The 14,352-nt window shown below is 36.4% G+C and overlaps 1 protein-coding gene across 3 annotated transcripts; it reads right to left on the bottom strand.

Annotated features, from left to right (window-relative positions):
* Nucleotides 1–775: 775 nt before the first annotated feature.
* LOC149175617 (ABC transporter G family member 29-like) lies at nt 776–12,835 on the bottom strand. 3 transcript variants are annotated; one of them, XM_089422904.1, is made up of 4 exons: nt 12,504–12,636; nt 5,315–5,605; nt 4,692–4,775; nt 3,602–4,592 (listed from the first exon to the last, which is right to left on the bottom strand). In XM_089422904.1, the coding sequence occupies exons 2-4, from the start codon at nt 5,453–5,455 to the stop codon at nt 4,458–4,460; spliced, it is 360 nt and encodes a 119-aa protein (XP_089279030.1). In that variant the 5' UTR covers nt 5,456–5,605; nt 12,504–12,636; the 3' UTR covers nt 3,602–4,457. The 3 variants fall into 3 exon arrangements, 2 of the variants coding, with proteins under 2 accessions (XP_089279029.1, XP_089279030.1); XR_016258573.1 differs by lacking the exons at nt 3,602–4,592; nt 4,692–4,775; nt 5,315–5,605; nt 12,504–12,636 and adding exons at nt 1,117–1,170; nt 1,343–1,458; nt 2,351–3,030; XM_089422903.1 differs by lacking the exons at nt 3,602–4,592; nt 4,692–4,775; nt 5,315–5,605 and adding an exon at nt 776–1,170 and having other exon boundaries at nt 12,504–12,835.
* Nucleotides 12,836–14,352: the final 1,517 nt, after the last annotated feature.

The raw sequence follows: 14,352 nt of genomic DNA, 5'->3' as shown, positions 1-14,352 counted from the left end.
CATTTTGTGTCCACATTTGCATATAATTTTGTGTCTGAGTTCGAGCCTAAATTTGCATGTGATTAGGAATCATTTTTTACATCCAATATGGCATCCTTGGTTTCACCTTTTTTCAGCCCCATTTTGCATCTTGTTTTATGTCTTTTCTTACATCTTTTTTTTTTCCTTTTTTGCACCCAAGTTTGCATCCCAAATTTACACCATTATTTGCATCATCATTTGGCATATTAATTTGTAACGTTTTTTGTTTCTTTTTAACGCTCAACTTTGCATCTTATTTTACATCTAGTTGTTGTCTTTTTTTGCATCTAATTTGGTGCCCATTTATGTGTCCTTGTTTTTGCCCAATTTGATATCCTTTTGTATGCCATGTTTTGTTCCCTTCTTTGTGTCAACTATTGCACAATTTTTCACTTCTAATTTAAAACACTTTGTATGTCAATTGTTTGCATTTTGTATTAATTCCTAGTTTAACATCCAATTTTACTTTCAATTTTGCATCCATGGTTACATCCGCATTTGACTTCTTATATAGAGTATATTTTTCTTTACATATATGACCCCCTTTATAGATTCATAGTGAAATATATGATAGTTTCTAAATATCATTAAGGCAGATATCACAATTCAAAATTATTTGTAAAGAAATTTAAGAGAAATTGACAACATCCATCCAAAAAAATAACAATGTGCCATTAACAATTTTCAAAACATGTATAAAATAGCAACATAATACTAATAAAATCAGTATTATTTTTAATCAAAACAACTAAAATTCAAATATGATTAACAAATCAAAATATTTCATGAATATCGTTACGATAAATTAACAACATACATAAATCAAACTCATCGTATGATTACAAAATCAAAATGTCTCATTGATATAGGGTAAATTCACAACACCCATCTAAACATAACAATGTCATTCTACACAATAATTTCTTCATAAAAAACAATGCATGTGCATGCCTAGCTACCACCACCAAGATCATCCTCATGATCATCTTGACCATCCTCATTACTCTGATCCACATCATCACCAACACCGCAACTATCATCATCATCTCCTCCTTCACCACCATCATCCTCATCCTCATCCTCATCATCTCCTGATATATGTTGAACATAATTTGGATCATCGTCTTGGCAATCATTACCTATAGCATTCTGACAAAAAAAATCAATATTACATGTTAGTATTAATTACATAACACAACGCATGTTTTTGTTATACAATGTTAACCATAAAATGAGGTAAGATATAATATCTAATAGTACTAAAAAATAAAATGAAAATATGGTTTAAAAGTATATTGGAAATCCAACTAAGATTACATACCATAGAGTCCATCCAAACAACAAATTCAACCCATCTCTTTCGCTGCAGCACCTCCTTTTCCAAATGATTTGGAGGTCTTCAGGGTAAAAATATATATCCCATGGTTTATATTTGGCCTTAAAAAACAGTAGAAAAAAAAAAATTTGAGAACACAGGAGCAAGATGAAAAAGGAATTGCATGTCTAAACATTTTGAAGTCTCAAAAAGCATTCATCAACATAGAGAAGACTACAACACTACTCTTCACTTCCAAGTTTTCAACTAATGGATTTAACTGACCAGTAATGTTTTTTGCATGAACCATGCTCAAATGCTTAAGATGAGGTAATGAATGGATGTTATGCACCTATCTGTGAATTGCAACCACAGGCATACATGTAAGTGCAAATTTGTAAATCTCATACCCAGATTTACCCATCATCAAGCACACAACTTTTGCGGGATCCATTTGACATATCTTATGTTTAAGAAGGAATAACATCCTTGAAGAGACTCATGGCTTTTCTTAGGGAAGGATCTTTGCATGCAGAATCTAGATTAACTATGAACATTTCAATCAAACTAAGGTAAATGAAAGGCAACAATCCATCGGTCAAACCTCACAGGTTAAAAGCACCCGCTGAGTTTCACACAAATGAGAAAGCCTAAGGGAAAAGATTTGAGACATGCATGCTACATGATTTCATGTAGGATAAGTACCTAAGCTTAAGGCAAAAGATTTGAGACATGCAAATGTATGAAGTACAAGATTCAGATAAAGAGAAAGAAGCTCCTTCATGCCATATTCTCACTGACAGTGAATCTCAGATTAGGTACTTATCAAGCATGAAATCATGGTGCATGCCAAGCATGAAATCATGAAGCACACACCATGATAAGATTATCTGACTCCAACTACTGCATCAAGATGAAAAATTCAGCACTCTAGACAGTCACATAAGAATAAAAAAACATTCAAAAGATATGAATGCATATTAGCCACTATAGAGGACCAAAACATAAACTTACGCCATAGACAGTGTGGCTAAACCTTTCCCTGCTTTTGCTTCAACAACTTCAGTTCCTCCATCCTGTGTGCGCTTTGTCAAGGCTTTAATGTCCTCCTCAGATAATACAGAGTTTGGCTTTGGTGTTGCCTAAAAAAAATTATCAAAACAAAAAAGTGTATGTTCCCTTTTTAACTGTATTGAAGGGTAGGTAATTATGATCTCATTTTATCTTTGATAAATTAATCTTCTAATATCCAAGAGTAAAGAACAAACTCAAGATGAGGATCCAACAAAGTCATATACATGTGAAAAAAGTGGAAGAATTGTAACACCCGCATGTCCACCTACAACAGGAACATCAACTTCTGCAGACAGCATAGGATGACATCAACAACAAACATAAAACTGAGAATTGTATCTAATGTTAAAAAAAGCATGATGTTGGTAAGATCCTGCAGCATATCATGTATTGGGTCTAGCCCAGATGGTTGTGTGCAAAGATTGTTATCCTTCCCACCCGGGTTCAATTCCCTCAAGTGACATCTTGAGCTGACTATATTTCTGATGGCCTTGAGCCCTATGATACCATCCTTGAAATGAGGAGAAGTGCCTGGCATGTTTGCCTAGGATGCATATTTCATGATTAAATTATAAAAAATAAAAATATTTTACAGAATACTAAATATTTGAGAGTAGCTAAGCATAACAAGCCAGAATTTTAAATACCTTCAACAGGAACCCCTGCTTTTGAAGCATAGAACGTCTTTGCACGGACAACATCAAGAGTAGTAACACCAAAGAGTTTCTTTTCATTATAGGTCCCTGCCTTCTTAAAAACCTCAGCAGCTATTGGTACAGTAGAATTTATAGGATTGCTGATCATATTTACAATTGCCTGCCATGGATATCAAGTCCTCAGCAATGCCATAAAAACCAATTCTAGATGATTTCTTGAATCCAAATATACCATTCCTGATAGAAGGAAAACATTATCCAGTACACTCTCCCCCCTCTCCATATCTCTATCTATATAATATGTAACAATATACTATACATACTGTACACTGTATACTATACATATTGTACACACATACTGTCAATAACAACAACAAATAACACGATTTTATATCCCAAGGGGTGGGTGGCCCTTCACGGGAGCAAATCTCATTAAATACCTTGGGGTTACCAGCTGGTATTTCAGCGAGCAGTTGGTTACTACCCTTGTCGTCCATCCAGAAAAACTGGGAAGAGGGAGGAAATCTGCAAGGGGCTAGCAAGATGCTTGGAACGCCTAAACTGTGGGACAATATTTTTCCGGACCCGAAAAAGAAAGATGACTCCAGGTGATGTGGAGTTGGAGTATGATGTTACTAGGTACCATATAATAATACCTCCCTCCCAGGTCAAAGACATATGAGTTGAGTTAGAAGGTTGTCTCAGGTTTCAAGGGAAACTGTTTGTCAAGAAGATTCTACAATACAAGAATCAGCATAGATGGTGCCCTGTCCAGCAGTCAAAGAAACTCTACCAAGCAAAACCCTGCTAATACACATTTAGCATTAGCTCTAAATCTTTTTCTGTGCTTTTGATGGCTAGTAACTACAGTTAGACAAATGAGACCTGCTAACAATTAGACCACAGTTTATTCATTTATTAAGAAGTCTGGTGTACATAGCTTGATGATGAGTGTGTCCCAGCACTCTAGTGTTAGCAGATAAAAAATCGCAATTCCAAATTAGTTATCATGATTTCAAGTTTCACGGGGCCAATTTGACAGCACAGTACATGTAGCCTAGTAGGGCATTTAAATTCCATGTTATCACTTCACCAACACAGAGAACACATATAGCCTAGTGGTATACATGGATACAGAAAGAAACAGGGCATTTGGGGGGCTTCTAACAGTTTAAAGAAAGAGATGGCGTTTAGCACAGCTCCCTCCAAGCGTTACCAGATGCATAATCAAGGAAAATTCGGGGAGGCCAAGTTTTGGGCAAGGATAAGGAAAAAATTCGGGACAAAATTGGAGAGTAGAACAAAAATATAAAGATATACACATATATATTTTGATGAAAATATATAAGCAATGGTGAGTGCGACTTATAAGAGCGTTTGATCTGGACTTACTAGAAAAGAGGAGACTTCTTATAAATTTCAGCAAAATCTATCTCAAGGCACTCCTCAGCAGCTCTAAAGCTGATTTCTAGCATCCATGTTGCAGGGTTACATTTATCAGTAATCTTTGTCACACCTTCAATAGCCTGTCCAGGACATTTCAAGTTGCTAGATTCAATGAGACTTGAATAAATTGTAAGATGCCTTAATAACATATGCTGCATTAGCAAACATTAATCATATACCTGGAAGTACTCTATGACATGGATTGAATGGCAACCTAGTGGACCGCCATATATAATTTGACCACCTTGTTTCATCAACAGCAGCTGCAAAAAAAGAAAGAATGCTATTGTAGTTGGGATTGTTTGGGAAAGTAAGCATCATTAAATATTTGCAAGGTTTTGTTCAATAAGCATTGCTTTACACACATGATTATCAGGTTTTACCTAGGTGTCCAAATGCATTGCCCTTCAGAGTGGGCAGTGAAAATTGTTTTAAATATTGATATTGGTGGGCTTCTAAAAGATCTTCCTTTCTAGAAATTTACAGAACCATCTACTTCTTCCTACAATCCATCTTATAACCTTTTCAAAACTAGCCATTTTGCTGAAGACCTTTGATATTAAATATTTTACTCCATGGCCTTGGATTTGAAATTTAAATATAGCTCTCCGAACTCTAGATACATCACTACCAATTGGCCCCCTATGATTATTGTCAGTGGTTTGGATTTCTAGTGAAAAATATTTTTCCTTCCATGACATGTGGTCTCATGCATGCTTTCATATTTTTTTTGTGGGTGTCTGATCACAATTTCAGATTTGGCTATATTAACAACCTGTAAGGAGTTAGAGATGTATCTTACCTCATCAAATCCTTCAAAAATATCTATACTTGGCTGATGGATAGTACAGACTACAATTCGGCCTGTGTCCACTGTATTCCTAACTGTATGCATCGCGATAGTTGCAGCTCTGGCATCCAGACCAGATGTCGGCTCATCCATGAATATGATTGAAGGATTTGCAACAAGTTCTACAGCAATGGTTAGTCTCTTCCATTACTCAGTTGATAGACCAGTCACACCAGGAAGACCCACCAATGTGTCTCTCAAGCTATCAAGCTCTACAAGCTCCAGCACTTCATCCACAAACATCTGTTAAATAGAACAATCTCAATCTTAGGAAACCCAATATTAAGAATGAAAGAAAGAAACTATATTAAAGTCCACAGGTGGTTCATAAGCGGCTCTCCAGTAAATAATTATTGAATAAAAACAATAAATTGAATCTAAAGGGAAATTCCAGTCCTTTACTATACATCTGTAACAATTTTTATGTGTATTCAATTTTTATGTGTATTTTGTCATATATTTTTCATACCAGCATTTTGAACCATACATTACAATGAATCAAAATAGTTGAATTTTATCATTACTATGAGAAAAAGCAGTGATGAAAGAACAAGGCTGGAAAGCGCTGTGGGCTGGAAATGGCAAGACCTAAGGGTCTAGATTCATCCTCTCCTCTCCTCACCAAGTCTATATAATGAAGCCACTCCAGAGAGAGATAATTACATGCTGCTGAAAAATCTTAGAGAGAGCTTTCTTTCTGTCCCTTAGGAATGACTTCATTATATAGACTTGGTGAGGAGAGGAGAGGAGGATGATTCCAGACCCTTTGTCCTAGTGAATTCAAAGTTTAGTACGAGTTCCCAAGCGATTAGATGAGGTAATTGAAAATTCAAACCTCTTCAAAGTGATCCCCTAAAAAATGAACAAATCTAAAAGCTTGACCAGGTCATTGCTGCTGAAGGGCATTAGGCAATCATTGCTCCTTGCAGTAAGGACAAGGGCGATGCATTGCTCCTTGTCAGTGTACAGGGAGCAATGAACCTGCTAATCTTTGCTTTTAAGGGAAGAAAAGTGGTGCTTCAGCAAAGTGACATCGTGGGACCCATTTTAAAACAAATGAACCATATTAAATTTAATCCAAAAGAAAATCGAAAAATCTAACCTTAGATTACATCTTCAGAAGCTTACCTTGCATCATTTGTCAGTCGTTGCTCTCGTGGAGAGAGCTTGCAGTTGAGATGTTAAGTAAACCTTCCCTGCTGTTGTAGCTGATTTGGAGATGATTTCACAGGGGAAACCATTTCTGTCTGAAAATGACATATACATACTTGTACAGTTATCAGCAGAACCCCAGGATCCAATTTATAATTTTAGCGTATGACCCTGGAAATTATGCTCTACTGCGGTGTAACCTGAGGATCAAACTTGCAAAGCTCAATGCCTGTTAAATGACATTACAGGTGTCATGATGAAAGGTTCCAGATATTTTATCCTTAAAATGTAAAACTATCTTTAAATGTTTTCTGTTTTAAATGCCTTAAGAGGACCGAATCTGCAGAAATAAATATTATAGTTCTCCTCTCTTGAACAACCCACAATCTAAATAAAAGCATTGTTCTTGTTTTAGCAATTGACAGAGTGCATTCAAAGCAATCTTGGATTTCAACTGTTCTCTTCTCCCATCTGAATTCTTGTTGATGATTTCTAGATCAACATTTCCTAGCAAGCAATTTAATCTGGGTTGAACTTCAGTGGTGAAATTCTAATTCGTTGATTGGATATTTAAGCGTCATTTTCCATTTTGATTCCCTAGAAGGAGGTCTTGTCATCTATATCTGTACCTTTCTTCAGACTGTTATTAACTTTATCTAGCATGCAGGGCATTGGCATTGTGTTTTGGCATTTTCAGGCAACAGTTGTAAGCAACATGATGGGAAAGGCACACCTTCTGTCTGCATTCCTTGACTACAAGATTTGGACAAGTGATTAGACTCCTTTGGGCTCATTAAGAGGATCCATAAAAGAATCTGCAACTGTATCAAAGGTAGTTGCATCCATGACCAGACTTGCAGACCTTTGAGAGATCTACAAACTTTTGAGAGGGGTGCTAGTCTCTTAGGGATATATATTAATAATCCAACTTTTAAGGTCACAGCCAACCGAGACATCAAATTCATGTATAAGATCTTTTTGTTTGTGCGACAAGGGACCTACCTTTAAGTAGCCATTGGATCCTTCAGGCAGCCATTGTACTACTAAAATATACAAAAGCATACATAATCCACACTACTCTGGATTTTAACAGGAAGAAACACATGTTCTTAAGTTCTCACTGATCTTCTTCTAGAGCTGTACGTGGTGTCAAGTTGGCAGTCGCAGCAATCAACCGCATTTTGTACACAAGTCACCAAAAAAGAAGCCAGAGTCCCAGATAGAGAAAGTAGGTTGGCAAGCAGTCCCTGAAGCATTTTCTCAGGGAAACGGTTAATTTCCTGTTTTCTTGTTTCACACAAAATGTAATACTCAGCCGTTAACCCTTTACATGCTTAATGACTCTTAACCAGTTTGTCTACCAATGTTTTGTACTTTCATCTTCGAAGTTCGAACTACAACATCTGGAAAATTTTACAAGCTAGGAATCAAACCCAACCCAAGACCAAAGCTGCTCTTTGACCGTGCTACGTGCCATTTTCATGAAGACACGCTTAAGAGTTCGTTGTAGGAATGTGAATTGCATATTCAAAAATACCATCTTCCCTGCAATTTGAAGGCAGAGGAAAAGGGCCAACTTTTATAAAATAATATTAAAGAAGGGACTCAAGACACCAAACTTGATCATTGACAACCACTCTTTCAATAAAAGGACCATGGCATAAAACCATAAAGTTCAAAAAAGTTCTTGCTTTACTAAACTTTATTAATCCCTTTTGCATGATGAATCGTTTCTGCTCTTAAGACATTACATAGTTTACACTACCCCGTAGCAACAATAACATGTTGCACAAGCTAGTAGCCATGGAGCTTCAAAGCCTACGATGGAGACTCTTTTTCGACAGCCAGGGTCAACACTTGGTCTAAAGACGATCTCCCGTACATAGTCAGGGATGCTTACTCAAAGCATTTAAATAAGAAGCCATCTCTTACAGTTCTAGCTGTATTGTGTCTATTTCCCTCTTACATAGACAACCTGAACCTTTCTAGCTGTATTGTGTCTATGACTATTTCCCTCTTTCTTAGAGGCTGTAAACCTCAGCTCATTGGATTTCGAGTAAAATTGACAAAAGCCAAAACACTATGTTATTTGGATAAACTGGAAATATGCATTTGGGATTTCTGAAGCTAAATTGGAAATATGTATTTGGGATTTCTGAAGCTGCACACTGAGTCCAGTATCCATATTAAATCATAAATGTACCAAATTCATGGATTTGATTCAATACACGCTTGGTGGGAGCAGGGGGCATGGGGCAGTGGACACAACTCAGGTTGTAGAATACACCTCCATTTTGTTCTTGGAACTATCAAGGGATTCAGGAACCTACTTAGCTTAATGGGTATTTGCTTTTCAAATCAAAGAGGTTTTAACTACTTCAGTAGGATTCCTTTGGTTCATAGGTCTAACACATGGAATTCAGGCATGTAAAATCAGCCAGGAATCACACCATCATTAAACACAATACCATAACCAAACTCAGGCAAACAAAATTAACTTGGTATGAAGGAGAAGAAAGAGGAACCAGGACGAGTATTACCAACAGTTGAAAATATACAAAAGCATACATAATCCACACTACTCTGGATTTTAACCGGAAGAAACACATGTTCTTAAGCTCTCACTGATCTTCTTCTAGAGCTGTACGTGGTGTCAAGTTGGCAGTCGCAGCAATCAAACGCATTTTGTACACAAGTCACCAAAAAAGAAGCCAGAGTCCTGGATAGAGAAAGTAGGTTGGCAAGCAGTCCCTGAAGCATTTTCTCAGGGAAACGGTTAATTTCCTGTTTTCTTGTTTCACACAAAATATAATACTCAGCCGTTAACCCTTTACATGCTTAATGACTCTTAAGCAGTTTGTCTACCAATGTTTTGTACTTTCATCTTCGAAGTTCGAACTACAACATCTGGAAAATTTTACAAGCTAGGAATCAAACCCAACCCAAGACCAAAGCTGCTCTTTGACCGTGCTACGTGCCATTTTCATGAAGACACGCTTAAGAGTTCGTTGTAGGAATGTGAATTGCATATTCAAAAATACCATCTTCCCAACTTTCAGGTGATGACTCTGATATGCAAAATGATGAAGAAGCTATTGTCTATAGAGGGAGCTTCAAGAATGGATACAACATTGGAAATACTCCAAACCAAATTTATTGTAAAAATCCAAAGCATGTTTCGATGGATTTGACAAAAACTTCTCATGTGGTTGGAGAATATAACCCAAATTCTTTCATAAGAAATGATAATAATGTTATAGTGCATTCATGGTCAACACAATATCCAGCTCCTATTTCAAGGACTCTACCCACTCATGTAGGTAAATCTTCCTCATTGCAAAGGATTCAAACAGCTAGTGTCATATTGTCTGCACTTGATAAGCCTATGCAGACATTATCTGTCACAGATTCTGGTCAACATGGAATGCCTTCTAATGAAACAAATGCAGGACAAACTTCATATTTTTGGGTGCAACCTAGCGATATTCAAGGTTTAAAAAGACAACTTGTCCACATTCTCAATATATATAGAGGAAGTATGCTTCTTGTACATGTTCCATCTGAATATTAAAAGGTCTTTGGCAGACCTCTATATTTATTGGAGTATGGTTCTTATAATCTAGTTAATTTGATAGAAAAGATGCATGATGTCTTCACCACATCATTGAAAGAAAAGGAAACAATAAGTTTGTGTCTTTAAGAGAGTTATCAAACAAGTTCATACAAGGTAATATAAAAATGAACTCTTCTACCAATGATTCAAGAGATGTGCTTAGGAAGAAAGAACATACTGGAAAGTTAGAGAAGGGAAAAGTTTAAAGGAGTCCAAGAATTCACAGATTTAGGTGCTTGTAATGACCTATGTGATGACTTTGATGCATATGGCATAGAAGTGAAAATGGCTTCACATTGAGATGGAGGTTCAGATGATGGAAGTTGAAGTGAACAAGATGACGAAGATGGGGATGGAGAGATGATCCTCCAAGGAGATTTGAATGTTGATGAATATGCAGCAGAAGCAAGCCTAGAAATATTCAAACGAGAACTGCATGGGATTTTGGTAAGCCATTCCTGTGCAATTCTGCTGCCAAATTTTTCAACACTGGACTAACAAAGATACACCGAAGATCTTGATTACAATGTATTTGGTGTTTAATAACTTGAAGCACTAATTCAAAAATTTATAGATGTTGCAATTGTGATGGAGGAACGCGACATTAAAAGGAAATTCGTTGTTGCTGACGGTGGTTCTAAAGTTTATTAAAATTAACAATCCACCGATGTTGCAGTCACCATTCTTTGTCTAGATGTAAGTATCAAATCTTAATGTCTCAGGATAGATGATTTCAAACTATTTAGAGCATTGTCAAAATACATTTTTTAAAGAGTTAACTAAGCAAGTAATTGACATCTTGATTCTCAACAGCATTTTGAAGTTCTTGGCTTCTCAAGAGTTTGAAGCTGTTTCTAAAAAGAAAATGCTAGAGTTATGGAACAAAGCTCTAAATGATATTGAGAATTACAGGTTTGTAATTTATCTATAGCGACATATAAATATGCAGAGTAGAGGTTATGGTTTGCATTTTGGAAGATGTAATTTATATATTGTATTGAGGAATTCTTATTACAAATATATAAGATGAAATGAGAGCTTTTATATTGTGAGAAAGTTGAAGGCTGACATAATGATTTTGTTTTTTAGTCTCTTGTGATGTGATTCTAGCAACATGACTTGTTTGATTACTGATCAATTTTATTTCATGACTTGTTATTAACTAATGCAGGATGTACAGGACATGTGACCCCATAAAGATGATATTTCCCATTTTCTGAACAGATTATATAAACGTATTTGAAAGGAACAGAATTTCCTGATTTCCAAATAAACCTGGACTTTGACCTTCTGAGGATATATTTGGGGATTTTCTGTTTCAGGTCTCCGCAACATGGTTTCGGTTTCCTCTCAGTGCATAGGTCCACATTAGTATTGTTCTAGTAGTGGGCATGTGTTCATGAGACAAAATTGTCTGGGGTCAGCTTGTTTAAATGCATCTTTCGGGCAATGGCATTTTTGAATGTGCAAGATGCGTAAAAGTTATATTGCAAAATAGATATGGCTCGTCTTTCAAGCTTGATGAAGTTCCTTAAGAAAATTGCAAATAATACTATCCCATGTGTTACTGGTCACTGAATAAGTACTGGTTAATAAAGTCGGAGGATATTTCTAAATTGGGATATTGAAAATTGCCCTATTCCTGGGGAAGTCCATCCAGAGGATGTAGCAGGTAATATTAGGATGGCTCTTGGGTTGCATCCAATGGTTACAGGTGTTGTCACTATGCTCTCGGCATTATGGAGATTTTAATAATTTTCCTCCAAGACTAAGAGAAGGCTGTCAAAAGACTGGAGTCAACCTCATTGACCTTCCCAATGGAAGGAAAGATGCAGCATATAAATCGATTTTAGTGTATATGTTTTCATTTTCTCTTGATAATCATCTTCCCTCTACCATTTTATTGATTTCATGAGATGTTTATTTTTCTCTTGCTTTGCACAAACTAGGGAAATGGGGGTATACAATTGTTCTTGCATTTCCAGATGGAGTGGGTGTCTCCTCTTCACTACACAATGATGGTCGATTTGTGTGGGATTAACCATGTTTGGCTTGAGGTGAAGGTCTTGTTCCAGCAAAATCCTTGTCTCTAGCACCCGATTTCACTTTTTATCATGTTGGTTGTCTTTCAGGTGATGACTCTGTTATGCAAAATGATGAAGAATCTGACCATGGACAATATCAGAAACGTAAAATCAAAGAACTAATAACAGGTAAAACACTAACGAAAAGTAGATCCTACCAAGTGGGTCGTCGTACGATCGATCCCAATGGAGATCCCTTGAAACTAAAATCAAAACATCTCTATCGTTCGCAGAGAGAACAGATCCAGCATACAGAGAACGAAAAAAACGCGGTAGGAAAAGAGGAACCCACCTCAGCACGGCTGTTGATGTGGCCGACATCTGCAGCCACACCTGGAGTGCCAGCGATATCATAGAGCGCCAACTTTGACACCAGAGGATTGAGTTTCATCAGAAGAGCCAATGGCTGCCCGATACCCCCAGTAGCTCCCAACACAACAACCTTGCGTGGCGGACTTCCACCACTCGAATAAAACCTTCTCGGCATAACATTAGTTTTGAAAGAAGAAGATGATGCATTCTTCAGTGCAGATCCCACCAATCGTCGCATTGCAGAACTCATTTTTGCCGCTGGTAACACTGAAAGAATGCAAGCTGAAGACAGATGAAGAAGAAGGGGGAGATTCCAGAGCTTAAAGGCCGAATCAATGGAGATGTGTGGATACGACTTTGTTAAAAGGGATTTTAAAGCCTCACGGTACTATGCAGGGCTTTGGTTTAATCTATTTTATTGCGAAATTCTTAGTTATTGACAATTAGACAGCTCGTGATAGAAATCCCTCTTTTGGGGGGACGAGGTTCGGGAATGGAACATCATGTGATCGAAATTTTCAGTTGGTCAAATGTTAATTAAGTTATTATAAAATAGAGATATTTTTTATTTTATTTTTTTAAATAAATTTAATAATATTAGGAGATTTTTATCAAACTCTGGTTAGGGGTCAGACTAGTTTACAATGTATTTAAACATTGCAAATCTCGGTGTGTTTAAAAGGAAAGTGTTTTTTTTTTTCAGGGGTGTTAGTTATTTATGGAATATGTCATATTGTGGATATTTTGATTGATATTGGACCATTTTAGTTGTTTGTTATGTATGTCGAATAGTCCAATCCCAAGGAATCCTCGAAAGTGGTGAATCTTTGCAGAGAATCTTTAAAAGTGGTGAATATGATGTTAGGGTGTTTTTTAAAAGGGAGTGATAATTGAGATAGCTATATATTTTAAAAGAATATGTTTTTAGGGGTTATAAGAGTGCGAAGGACCATTTTCCATTCTAGGGAAAGGGAAAGGTTTATATTTAGGGATTAGGATAGTTTTTAATTTTTATTTCAAAGTAATAAGATCATTGAGGAAAGATATTATAAAAATATAATTGTTGATGGAGATTTATAATGATAATTAAATCTTTTTATAAAGGTATAAGGTAGGGTTAAAGAATGTTGTTATAAATAGTTTACAGGATAAATAAAGAGATAGAATTGTTTGAAAGAATGGAGTTATTTCATGCGCTTAGCGCAGTAAATAACAAGGTAGTTGGGTTAATGTAGAAAGTAAGTTAGATAAACGAGTATTTTAAAATAAAATCCGGTAAGTAAGGGTATTAATCCCATAAGAGTTCAGCCTTGAGCTAATAATGACATATTTTTGTAAGATTAGAGGATTTAGATTATATTACTGCGAGAAAAAACGTGATTATAACATAGATGGATTGGTTTGGTCTATCGTTAGGGAGGTCAAAGCAATAACACATAAACAAAATTTTCATATTGCTCGCATTCTTTCTGACCTGAGAGTCTGGGAATTTAAACCAAAAACAAGGATATACATAGACAAAATTACATAAACTAAGAGACCAAAATACATTCTGAAACAAGTAGAAGAATAGAGACGGTATAGAGAGAGTTATCATTTTTCCTAGAGTTGCACTTGAGTTGTCATTCTACAGGGTGTTAAGTATGAGCTCGAGGGTGAGAGTCATCTCCTGTGGTTGATGGAGGCTGGGTAGTAGATAGAATTTGGTTGAGGTTGTCATCCATGTCATTCAGCATGTTCTCCATGTTGTTCATTCTGTCCAGGAGTTCTAACATCAAATAAGGAGCTCTTGTTAGGTGTCAACCCTGTCAGTAAGTACCCGGCCCATG

Source organism: Pinus tabuliformis, chromosome 4_1, assembly GCF_031772625.1.
Source record: "Pinus tabuliformis cultivar Carrire ecotype Pingquan chromosome 4_1, CPIR1, whole genome shotgun sequence".
NCBI lineage: Eukaryota > Viridiplantae > Streptophyta > Pinopsida > Pinales > Pinaceae > Pinus > Pinus tabuliformis.
The sequence above is the reverse complement of the archived record's forward strand: the minus strand, read 5'-3'. Positions and strand labels throughout refer to the sequence as shown.

Bases quoted from the DNA above. Each gene is read 5' to 3' on its own strand.
- LOC149175617 (XM_089422903.1), bottom strand. From the start codon at position 12,773: ATGAGTTCTGCAATGCGACGATTGGTGGGATCTGCACTGAAGAATGCA. The intron at 1,171-12,503 runs GTGGGTTCCTCT...TTTTTTTGTCAG, and splicing joins ACATCAACAGCCGTGCTGAG to AATGCTATAGGTAATGATTG.